This window comes from Lepisma saccharinum, chromosome 27, assembly GCF_977018435.1.
Source record: "Lepisma saccharinum chromosome 27, izLepSacc3.1, whole genome shotgun sequence".
NCBI lineage: Eukaryota > Metazoa > Arthropoda > Insecta > Zygentoma > Lepismatidae > Lepisma > Lepisma saccharinum.
This window is the reverse complement of record NC_139255.1, coordinates 56,149,465-56,162,406: the sequence shown is the minus strand read 5'-3', so window position 1 is coordinate 56,162,406 and position 12,942 is coordinate 56,149,465. Positions and strand designations below refer to the sequence as shown.

At 38.2% G+C, this 12,942-nt stretch overlaps 2 protein-coding genes across 5 annotated transcripts in view; one reads left to right on the top strand and one right to left on the bottom strand.

Annotated features, from left to right (window-relative positions):
- The window catches only part of Lon (lon protease homolog, mitochondrial), a 66,060-nt gene extending 59,870 nt beyond the window's left edge, over positions 1-6,190 (top strand). Inside the window, exons 16-17 of the mRNA XM_083113019.1 lie at positions 1,267-1,377; positions 5,011-6,190. Coding sequence (XP_082969145.1) covers positions 1,267-1,377; positions 5,011-5,118 — 219 coding nt within the window. The 3' untranslated portion in view covers positions 5,119-6,190. The remainder of the gene's footprint in view (positions 1-1,266; positions 1,378-5,010) is intronic.
- A 2,678-nt stretch (positions 6,191-8,868) lies between these two features.
- peb (zinc finger protein pebbled) overlaps positions 8,869-12,942 on the bottom strand; it is a 225,815-nt gene continuing 221,741 nt past the window's right edge. For all 4 annotated transcript variants that reach the window (XM_083113396.1, XM_083113394.1, XM_083113393.1 and 1 more), the window contains exon 5: positions 8,869-10,886. In XM_083113396.1, coding sequence (XP_082969522.1) covers positions 10,335-10,886 — 552 coding nt within the window. In that variant the 3' untranslated portion in view covers positions 8,869-10,334. The remainder of the gene's footprint in view (positions 10,887-12,942) is intronic.

Genomic DNA, 12,942 nt, shown 5'->3' with positions numbered 1-12,942 from the left:
CGCCTTAAGCAATTTCAACCAAACTTGGTACACGTATCACTTGCAATCTGGAAATAATACTTTGGGGGTAAGACGCGTGGGAAGGGGTGACATGTAAAAATAATCCAAAATGACCGATATTAAATTCCACACAAACATCCGTGACAACGATAGTGTTTCTCGGGTTGTCTAACATTCAGGCTGATATGACTTTCTGTTGCAAAAACAACTGATATTAGTGTGGAATCCATAGTTTTTGGAGTCGCTAAGCTAATTGGTGACATTCACGATCACATTTAAAATTTCTTACATTTTACACAACAGTTAGAATTCATTATTTTGCTGTCTAATACAAGATTGGGATAAATAAGTACCCGGGCAATGCCAGGTAATCAGGTAGTGTTTTATAAAGATGTGAGGTGCATTTCACTAACATGTTTTGTCACAATGCGAAATGAACTGTAAAATGCAAAATAATCTCTTAAAAATGAAATTTAGAGTTTATTTTTCGACATGGCACTTTCTGATCATGGAAATTTGATGAATTCTGTAAATATTTGAGAAGCAAAAATGGACTCGTTTTCACAGGAGTAAACTTATTACTCTGATAACTACATAAATGTGCTATTAGAAGGGAAAAGTTTATTTTGTGTAATAAGTATAGTTTTTAAATGAAATTTAAGATCACCATTGTAACATGGAAATGCCATTTTATACACTGGTTTTGACCTAAAAATTTACCAATTGATCTAAATTTCATTCTAATTGTCTCATTTATTGTTTCTATATCTTAAGCTGAAACAAACCTTAGTTTGAAGAATCTATTTATGATAATTTTCTTAGCCTTTGCACTGTTCCATAATCCTACACGTGCATGATGTCACAAAATTTGTCACACCCATCACAGGCAAAAAATGTTTATAAAAAAAGTATGTAGTTTATTTTTAGAAACTAAAAGCTTATAAATGTAGAGTAGTTTGCTTTGTGAAGATAAAATGAAATTGTTTCAGTAAACCCATATATTTCACAAAGTTTTCTGTGATGAAGATCCTAGAGTATTGTCTTAGAAGTGTTGTGCCTGTCACAATTACAAAAAATGTATTTTCTGTAGCTGAAAATTGAGATGGGGGAGGAATATTCTGAAATTAAATAACTTGCATCAAGGAAAATGAAATCACGTGAATTGATGAGAGTTACGTATTTGAAGGTGATAAGAAAATAATTTTTAAATGAATGTAAATTTGTCTGAATGTCGCACCCGTCACAATGAAATTGCCCCTCTTGCAGGTTGGAGGAATCAAGGAGAAAGTTCTCGCAGGACACAGGGCTGGAATAAAGCGGATAGCTCTTCCAAAGAAGAACCAGAAGGACCTTCAGGAAGTGCCGGAGAATGTCAAGGTAAGTTTTGTTTCGGTGGTTCTACCAAAAGATCTTGAAGCCCTTTCATGCAGGGGAAAAGACAAATCCGCTACAGTGGCCGTGCGGTGTAAGTCGTCAGGCTGGGAACCATGACAGCTTTCTCCTGAGATTTCCACCAGTGTATGGGAGGGGTGACCCACCCATCCTGAGGAAATTGTGCTTTACATCATGTGTAGCAACTCAAAAGTATGAATGCTTGCATTGAGTATGATGTGTTTTGTGATTGCTATATCAAGGAAACAGTACCTTTGGTTATATGGTTATATGATGCATTCTAGTAATACACTGTGTTTGAAATGATTTGAACGATAAAAACACGTTCTATGAGCAATACAACTGATCGAATATCCCGTGAAATACATTCGAACTCATCCTTAAGTTTTTTTTGGAACGGTCCCAGTAGTTCTAAATTCTGCCGCCAGATGCCAGGCTGAGCACTTGTAAAATGGCAGTCGGTGGTGAGGAAAAACCGTTTTGCAAGAGTAGGCTCAGTCGTGACAGTCGTGATTGTGCAACGTCAGTTTCGTACATGATTTCATAAAGATCCACCAGCAAAGAACTCTTATCGCATTAGTGCTGCAGTGTAAACCAGATGAGAACATGCTGAAACATGTCTGGATGGAGCTAGATTACAGTAGACGTGTGAAGAGTAACGGAAGTGTGCTCACATTGAGCATTTGCAAGTTAACTTCATGATAACTATTGGAACTTATACAGAGGTTGTTTCCAATCTATGGTAACGAAATTGCACACCTCTTGCAGCACCACCAAGCGGGAAGAGAGCGAAGCTGCCAGTCGTGTGGGCACGTTGGACGGTTGACTGTGCGTGACAGGTGTGGTCAGTGCGTATCTGGAAGAATGCTGCCGAAAATCAGTGCATATTGGGAGGGTTACATATCTGCACTTTCCAACGTAAACTACAGTGATAGTGCCATTATAAAACTGTGCAAGGAGTGTGGATTCACTGTGTCCAAAAATGGCATATCACTGGTGTTGAAAGGGGCAGGTAAGGCGAGGCAAGGGATGATTCCTGTGGGGCAGAAACAGGCCAACCCCCGGCCTGCCACTAGCCGCACACCAGCTACAATTCGGGACATCTGGGCACTGGTCATCAGGGAGAATCCAGCCACACAAAGAAGTATCGCAAACCGGCTACAAACATCACTGAAGACAGTGCACACCATCATTCATCGCAATTTGAGTTTGGAAAAGCAACGCAAAGGGCACGTTCATAAGCTCAAAACAAGGTGTCAAGTCACACATCTCCCTCAACCTACCTCTTCCTCCAAAAAAAATGGCAGATGAAACTGGAATTCGTACCATTCCTTTCGCAGACATTCCAGTGAAGTCACCTGATGCCTCACCGATGGACTTTTGAGCCTTCAGCCTACTGAAATGAGCCTTGTCTCACAGGAGACCCCGCACCATTGAAGGGCTTTGGAAAGCCTGTCAGGAGGAGTCGTTGAGGCTGGGCATACTACACTTCGTGCCAGTCTCCTACAGTGGAAACTTCGCTGTCCGGCAATTGCCAAGATGCAGGGCCACCAAATAGAGCACTCTCGACGGTGGCGACATGGTTTCTCTTAAAGTAGGTGCAATTTGAAATCGTCAACATAGATCGGAAACAACCTCTGTACTTGGACAGTTACATTACATATGCGTGAAATTGTATCTTATTTTGACAATTTATGAATAAAAAAAGAGTTGAAATAATTTTGAAACCTCCCGTATTACGGACATTAATCGAGTTCAGTGCTCAATTAGCAAGCTTTGCAAGCAAGATCTGTCCACTCTTGATCTTCCTTCAGGTCATCTTTGCCTTGGCCTTACTACCAGTCTCGTACCATCAGGTTTACCAAGGAGAATTCTGCTAACTTCTCTCTCTCATCCCATGTGTGGTGCATGCCAGGGTGCAAAATCACTGCAGATTGGTGGGGGGGAAGGAGCAGACAGACAGCATGCACACACTATATATATATATATATATATTGTCAATTATTAAATAATTAAATGATATTATAAAATATATAATTCGATTTCTAATTGAAGATTTTAATATATTGCAAATACTATAAACCAGTGGCGTACGCAAGGGGGGTTACGGGGTTTAACCCCCCCCCCTTGAGCTTTTGAAATATTATGAAAAATGCTGTGGAAAAAATAAAAATGACCAATTTATCAGTCAAGAACCTGCGACAATACTACTACTACTACTACTAATAATAATAATAATTTAAATTATTATTCCCTGCAGCATGGAGAAAAGCACAGCATTTCAAACATGCATCTTTAACAGTGAATGCCTTGAAAATAAACACGAATTCTTGATAATATATAAAGAGCAAAAAAGATTGTTTGTATCTCAGCTGCAACAATGTTCAATGAACATGTATTTTTTTGTGTGAACAATGAGCATTAACTAAAGAAAGTTCTTGGTTCGTTGAAAGCAGCTAATGTATAGACAAAGGCTAGGTCAACAAGAATGACGCAGTCACCAGTCCACCTTCCCACGGCACGTTTGAATTTCTGAATTGAAACGAAAATAAGCTTAACTAGTAAAATGTTTTGTTGGTAACAATATTATATTTATGTAATCTCTACTACTTATTAGTAGTAGTGGTATTATGACTATTATTATTTAATTAAAGTATAATTAAACAATGGTAATGTGAATTTGGAGAAAGTTTTAGAAATAACCCCCCTTGATGAAATCTTGAGTACGCTACTGCTATGAACAGTGATTTTGGTGACTACTGGGACGGCCAAAAGTTAACAGACATTAAGAAGATAATACATAGTTTCCTGTGTAAAATTCACACCTGAAAGCTATTACGTGTTTTATTTATATATTTTTATACTTTGCAGCTGACGAAACGCGATGAGAAATGGGGAAGAAATAACAAGTAGGACTTAATCTGGTGATTGCTGGGTTTAGTGTCCTTATAGAGGAGCTCTAAGTTGTTCATTCTTTGTGTGTGTTTTCTATATTGTTCCAGTAAAGTTATTATTCAGTTTCAAAACTGTTTATCTTTGTTGTTAGAACAGAAACTCTCCCACCTGGAAAAGGTTGGTGGGGGGGAGGTTTAGGACAAAATCATTGATGGGGAATACACCCCCCCCCTGGATTTTGCACCCTGGTGCATGCCCTGCAAAGTTTTCTTTTAATAATATCAGACAATAATATAGATTATGCAGTTCAGTATTTTGAAAATTTTCCACTCTTGTACTGTTTTATCGTTCATATCATTCTACCATGTTAAGGTTGATTGTGAAACTAGACAAATTGATCTGTATAGAGTGACCACAAACTAAAGAAACTTCGGCAAAAAGTCTCCCTGCATCTCCCCTTCAACTCTGGCCATAGTGAAGCATGGCGCACGAGAGTCGTGGGTCTGTGCAGGCTTTTTTGCTTGTGGTTCCACTATACCATATTCATACAAGAAGGGTGGTAAAATTTAATTTTGGTATTTAAAAATATAAAATATAAAGTATCGGTATGGATATCACTGGTATCAATCATCAATGAAATCAATACCCTAAAATATTACTCTCAAAATTTGCCTTTGTTAGACCGGGCCCTCTGACTAAATTCATTTTTCTGTATATCAACAGAAAGAGATGACCTTCATATTCGTCTCCCATGTTGACGAGGTCCTTCAAGCAGCATTTGAAGAAGGATTGCCAGTGCGCGAACGTGAGACTATCGCAAGTAAACTTTAGTTTCCATCGAAGTCATACTTCTCGCAGTGTAATTTGAGTTCTACAAGTTTTGTGATGACATAGCTTTAATGTAAAATTATTTTTTTATACCAGGTAGTTAGTTGTACATGTATCATGGCTATAGAGTACAATAAAAAGGGGGGGGGTGTTGTTATCAATAATGTATGCAAGGGAATATTTGGGTTTGTGAGATACGGGTATGTAGTAAATGCTATTTTTTTTTTTTGGATTTATTGTAATATTCTTATGCACATTTACTACGTATTGTTCATCAGTTTCTGCTATTTTTCTTGTTTTTAGGTGGTTGTGGTGTTACACAGTAGATAGTTAGCCAAAATGGGGAATAGATTGTCTAAATACTTGAATACTCATTTACCCTTTAGTCACATAGCACTTTTCGTACTTGGTTATCTTAATGTGCCAACTTGACAAGGTGTAGTTCCTGTTGTAGGTAGATTTCTGGGATTGAATAAATGCTGTATCCAATAAAATGTGTCGTGTAACATTGCGGCTCATTTCTTGCCTTGTATGCATACAAATAGCACACCCTTTCGCGTGCATTCCAATTATATAGTACATTGAGAATTTAAAATTCCATTGGTTACTGTTTTATTACTGGCAGGTGTTATTGCTCTGTTCTAGTTTAGATGTAAAGAAAATGCTGGATAGGAAAATAGTGTTAGTTCATATTTGGATAATAAGACAATCATCTCTCATAGCAAACCCTTCTTTGAAAGCTTAATATTGTCACATCCATGTGTGCTGTCTTAACTAGTTGAGGAAATTTATGTATTGTAAACACTAATAATGACGTATGAGTCATTTCAGCACTTGCAACTTAATGTATTTATTTATTGGTTGGACGTACACTATGTACAGGTGTTGAATTTTATTTTTCAAGTTATGGTATGAAGCATATGTGATAAAAAGATATCCTACGTAAAATGTCCTCGATCAAAAGTCATCACTTTAGAGTGCATGCATATGTACTTATAAATACTGATGTTCAGTACAGTGTATGCAATAGTTTTTGTTTTAATTTACTTTTTTGGAATATATGGCATATTTTCTAGCAGTTTTTTTCTCTTCCTAAATTGTATAGATGTGCTGTTACATTGTATTTTCTGTAAAAACTATTAATCTTATTTTTTAGAAATACTATCCAGTTAAGATTTGATAACTTAACGTGGCTGTTGAACCAGAACCTCCAACGTAAATGCCTGTTATAAATACACTGTACACAAAAGAACTCTGGTCTCTGTGCACAATTTAATACACTCAATACCAAAATTCACTTGACAGACGAGAAATCATGTAAAGGCATACCTTCAGTGGCATGGCGTGACTTTTAAAAAGTGTTACCGGCTATCAATCAGTACGACAATTATGCCTGTTAGACGTTATTACGCCTCCCCCCCCCCCCCCCTTTTGGTAAAGAAAACATGTAGTCGAGCTAGATATTTGTTCATTTCGTTCTTGTTTTGCAATCACCACAGTGATTTAGCGACAAACACTCCTAGAAAGAACTACCACTCACGAGACAGTTAACACAAAAATCCAATGAATAGTGTTAGACCTTTGTCAATTCTTCATCTGTCTCCGTTTCTTTGAAATGAGCTGCGAAGGGGAAGAAGAAGAACCACACTTTTCTCGGGTCAGTTTGACGTTTGTGTGGTGAGCACTGAGCAGATGACAGAACTCCGCTCCTTTGTGGAAAGGAAGCCCAGCTGTATACGTACTACTGTTGCCAACTTAGTATTTTGGAGCAAGGTTTGTCCAAATCACACCAAGGAACTATATTTTCGTCTATTACCTAACTGGTCTCAGTTGTAGTTCAATCCCCTTGGCTTTGCAGTCTACCTCTAGTTGCTTCACAGAAATGGTATTCCTATTTTAGGCGGGATTTAGCTCTTTTCTGCCAATCCGAAGTGACAACACTGGCTGCCCCGGTAGGTCTGAACGGCACCAGGGCCCCTTAACAGGCATATGAATAACCCCATAAAGTCCTTCCCCGCTCTTTCCTTGCATTGGCACCTTCTTCTCCCTTGTTTACTCTGCAGGGTAGCGGAACGGCCTCCCTCTTCGCTTCTGTCGGCTGCAGAAAAAATGTCCTAGGCAATATCTACTCGACGGGAACGGTGTTCATTAACGTATTTAACAATATTGTCATTTTATTGAAACAACTTTTTAATTCTTTACATTTTGCTGTTACCTGCGGTAACACCGGCTACATACACGCCATGCCTCTGCATACCTTCAATATTTTATGTATATTCTGTCAAAAAAGTACCAGGAATTGTTAAAATAAATAGTGATGAATAAATTAAAATTGTGCATTTTATTTGTCGCCTTCAAAGTAGGCCCCATTTGATGCAACACACATATGGCAGCATTTTTTCCAGTCTTGAAAACACTTTTTATAGGTGCTTTCCAGTATGGCCTTCAGCTCCTTCCACGAATTTTGCTTTATGGCTTCAATCGAGTCAAAACAGGTACCCCGGAGTGGCAATTTTAGTTTTGGAAACAAAGAAGTCACATGGGGCCAGATCTGGTGAATACGGTGGTTGTTCGATGGTATTTATTGTGTTTTTGGCCTTAAATTTGGTTACAACTGTCGCTCTATGTGATGGTGCATTATCGTCGTGTAAAATCCACGAATTGTTCTTCCACAAATCTGGCCTTTTCTAACGGATTTTCTCACGCAAACGCTTCAATACTGCCAAATAGTATTCTTTATTGACCGTCTTCTGGAACAAATTCATGATGCACTAAACCACGAATATCGAAGAAAACAATGAGCATCACCTTGACTTTTGAGCGACTGTGACGTGGTTTTTTCGGTTTCGGCTCATCTTTTGTCCTCCATTCTGATGACTGTTGACTTGTTTGCATGTCAAACTCGTAGACCCATGTCTCGTCAACAGTTATGATGCGTTCCATGAATGTGGGACAGAATTGGCGTGATCCAGCATGTCTAAAGATACCTGCTCACGGTACTATTTTTGAAGAAAATTCACCTCTTTTGGAACAAACCGTGCGGCGACGCGTCTCATGCCCAAAATATCCACCAAAATTGAAGGAACAGACTCGTGAGAGATGTTAAGGTCACTAGCTATCTCTCTTAAGCTGGAATGGCAATTATCGAGCACGATTTCCTTCACTTTGTTGATGTTTTCATCAGTTGAAGAGGTCGTCGAGAATGAGGCATGTCTTCGACGATCTCTCGGCCCTCCTTGAATGCTTTGTACCAATTGTAAGCCAGTGTTTTTGATAAAACTGATTCACCTCAACTCTTTCCTAACATTTTTAGCAAGTCAGCACACAAAATTCCGTTCGCAACACAAAATTTAAGGCAAACTCTTTGTTCAATAATTTCGTTCATTGTAAAAATCGTGATGCACTACTGAAGTGGACTGATTCAACCAGGTGCTGTAAACCAACTGGTTGACAGATCGCGCTCATGTTTGGCATAGTAATTGAGTACAGAGCTACCAACTTACAGAAAAAAAAGATTTTTAAAAAATCATTTGCGCAGGCCTTTTAAATTACAAATTCCCGGTACTTTTTTGACACAAGGTATGCATGTGTCTGTTTTGAAAACTGAAAAAAATTAAATTGCAACACACACATACATAATTTATATTAGTTTCCTAGGTGGACAAAACTTTTGAAGCATGCCACAGACTAAATATTTTGCACACACCTTTATTTGCTTTGTAATTGTAAAAAAAAATACTATTTTTTCTTCAGAATTTTCATTTATTTCATATAAAGGAACAATCTCAATAAAATGTACTTTCCAGCCTATGCTACCGACCTACGTAAAATAAGCCAGTTGTTGGTTTCTCTTCAAAGTCCACAATAACAGAAGACTAACCCTTAGAAAATGCATAGTGATGCATCTTACCAAGACATAAGGTGCACCATGTGTTTTCAACTCTATTTAAAAGCAACAAACCACGTGAAAAATTAGATGTGTCAAGTTAAAACCAATAGTTTCTCTTTTTTGGAAAAATTCTATGTACACAGTGAAGAAACAGTCTATACACACATTTACACAATATTTGCAACCTCTTGCCAATTTGTTTGCATTGAATATGAGGTATATCAACTAAAAAATACTATTCTTTTTTGGACAGGTGTTTCAATGCAAACAAAAAAACAAACGACAAAGAGTTTACATATTTGGAAAAAACTCCACACATTTTTTTGTATCACTGATTTGTCACTTAACGGGAAGTGAAAAATAACTAAAAACAACTACAAATGTAACAGTACTTATATAACAAGCAATATTTTTAAAAAAATGCACATATCAATCACAGTGCTCCCTGATATAAAGTGACAAGGAATGCTAATAAAGATACATTAACGAAAAAAAAAGGGGAAATGACAAGTTCCCTCACATAGTCATATAAAAATTTAAAATCCTTGAAGAATACTTAGTGCTAACAAAAAAATCACAGGTTTCAATACTTTTTGATGGAATGTGCTTCTCTCTTTATACATATAGCAAAAATTATAATAAATATATTTATATATATATATGTATTAGAAATATATCGCTTGGAATGTACTGGTAGTAACTACTTGTTACTTAAGAATAAAGAAAAGAGACACTTCGAGGCACTAATCACAATTCTCACTAATATACTTTTTCCCGAAAACAAAAAAATAGTCAGCTTTAATGTGTTGATACAAATGGGAACGAACTTCTTTTCTTTTGCAGTTCTTATTGTAATTTAAGGTTTAGAAGGCCCCAAGTGAAAGGCAATGAGATATGTATGTTGATGCTGTTCTTACTGAATAGAACTGTGATACAGGAAAGAAGGCACTACATGCTTCATTGATAAATATGTAAAAATTAACATCTGAATTCAACTTTATTTTTGTTCGGAGTATATTAATTACTTGCAACCACAAATTAACTTTTCGCACACACACGCACACGAGAAAAATAACTCCATAGAAATATTATAAAACAGGAATAGACTGTAGACTTACAATAAATATACTGTAAAATACTGACAATATCAACTACTCTAATATTTTTTTCAAGATCTTACAGTGCTGTGAAATACAGGATCAAAAACTACCACTTTCAAAGAAAAAAAATCAATTATTTCTTTACAAACCTGAACACAACAGTGATTAAGTGAAATATAAAGGTGCAATCTTTGTATCTCAAAACTTTTTCAACAACTTGGACTAAATATTCAATCTTGACTTTTAACACCAAGCAATTTTGCTGCGTCATCAGCAGACTTGGACAATAACATTTTATCAATTATCGACGGATCCTGAATGCCGAGCAAATTACCAATAAGATCAGAGTCTTTAGCCTCTTCCGGCCGAGATCCAGTCATTTCTTCGTCACCTTTATCGACCTTTGGGGTTATTGTTGGTAACTTAGCATAGTCTTTTTCCCAACGTGCCCCGGTGACCTCACTGAGACGAGCTATCTTCTCCATCAGGCCATCTCGCTTCTTGTTGGTCGGACCAACTACTTTTTTGGACGGTTGCAAGTTTGCTATGTTAGAATTAGAGTCTGTGAACGTGCTGTCGGGAGATCCATTGTCGTCGTCGCTAACGTCGAAGGTGCCCGGTCGCTCCGAGTGCTTCTTCCTATGACGAAGCATGCTGTGTTTCAAGGTGAACTTTCGGCTGCAGATGTCGCAGGAAAAAGGGCGCTCTCCTGTGTGTGTGCGCATGTGACGTCTCAAGTCTTCAGCTGACCAGAATCGCCGTAGACAGAAGGCACAAGTTACCTGAAATACAGTGAATTATATAATCTCTGATGTGGAAATAAATTAAAAATTAAAATAATTCTTGAAGCTTTCCTGGTGATTTCCGGATAGTCTTCCGAGAGCTACGTCACTCATCTTCAGGGATTGAAGTGCAGAGATAAGTCAGGGTGTGGTAGGGGTCCGGTAAATGGCAGGCCAAGCAGGTGGCGTTCCTCAGCCGACTATCACTAACCAGGCTGGGTCCAGTTCGAGTCCCGTGTCCCTGTTGAGGTTTTCCTTTTCCCTGTATATGGCTATTGCTTCTTTGATGAGGTGGTCAAAGTAATACAATGATTTATTGATGATCTTGGTGGTTGTGAAATTAATTCTATGGCCCTCCTGGGTGGAATGTTCTGCTAACCTTGATTTTTCAGATGAAAATTCTTAATTTAGCTGGCGTGTTCTTTGCAATGCTGTTTGATTGGACAAACGGGAGGAGGACAATGTAGGCATTACTACAGGGACAAATGATATGGTAAACCAGCGTTGCAAAGAACATGCCAGCTAAATTAAGAATTTTCATCCCAAAAAATCAAGGTTAGCAGAACATTCCATCCAGGAGGGCCATAGAATTGATTTCACAACCACCAAGATCATCAATAAATCATTGTATTACTTGGACCATCTCATCAAAGAAGCAATAGCCATACACAGGGAAAAGGAAAACCTCAAGAGGGACTCGAACTGGACCCAGCCTGGTTAGTGATAGTCGACCGGGAGCACGGACGTCGGAGAAACGCCACCTGATTGGCATGCCACCTACACCGGACCCCTACCACACCAAATACATATAACTTCACCCTGACTTATCTCTGCACTTCAATCCCTGAAGATGAGAGTGACGTTAGCTCTCTGAAGCCTATCCCGAAATCACCTGGCTGATTGCCCGAGAAAACAAAACCTCTTCAAATTAAAAATTGGTCAAACAATGTTCAACATATAGTAGAACACAATATTAAAAACAATCTTAGCTTGGACTAGGCACCGCTAAAGGGCGACTGTTACCATATAGTGTACAAGAACACACAATATTTCACCCTTACTTAATTTGCCTTTTAAACATGACCCCAACACACTTCAGCCCAGTCATCTAATTTTATGGTTCCTGGTATAGGTAAACAAGTGAAGTTTAAAAAACATGAAAGTTAAAGGCAAGATTAAATATTTTATTCATTAACGTTCTCTTGTTCTCAAGTATAAAAATTGATTTCTTGCAATGTACTCAATTATACTATTACAGGGTGCGGCAACATAACTTCCTTTTTTGAAATGTGCGCCATGCAGCCTGTAGAGGTCGTAGTGGGGCGGGAGTGGTCTCATTCGACAGGCGCGAGTCTAAAGTTTAGTTTGCGTCCTGGCCAGTAGCCATTATGCGTTGGAACAGTGAGGAGCGTGAGTTTGCTGTCGAGGCCTATTTTACGAACGGATGTTTTGTTATTGTAGTGGCCAGCCTGCTCCCCCGATTTGGTCCCTTGCGATTTTTTTTGGTGTTTTTTTTTTTTTAAATCCCACCTTTATGTTACCCATCCAAGGACCCTCCAAGACCTAAAGGCCAACATCCGTCAAGAAATTGCCAACATTCCCGATGATATGCTGGTTCGGCATAAAGACAGAAATCGGCTTCTTCAGTGTATGGACAATAGGGGGCGTCACCTTGCTGATGTGATTTTCAAAACTGTGTGAAACATAACTTTATATACCTACTTTATATGTACCTACAGTGTAAGAAAAAACATTAAACAATTCTAATTCATCACATGGGTTTTATTGCGTTCTGAAATAAGGAAGTTATGTTGCCGCACCCTGTATAATCAGTGCTCTAACTGATGGGGATAGTATCACCAACCAGCCAAATTTTTGCAAAGCATCCCCCTCCCACCCCAACTGTCTCATTGTCACCATGTTAAACCATAGGAGCACCCCAGCTATACCCCAAGGCTCAACCTCCACACCTAAGATTTTTTCCCACTTTAAACATTGATCATAATAGATAATAGTAAAAATAGGCTTTCAGGAAAATGGGCAATGATGTATGAAA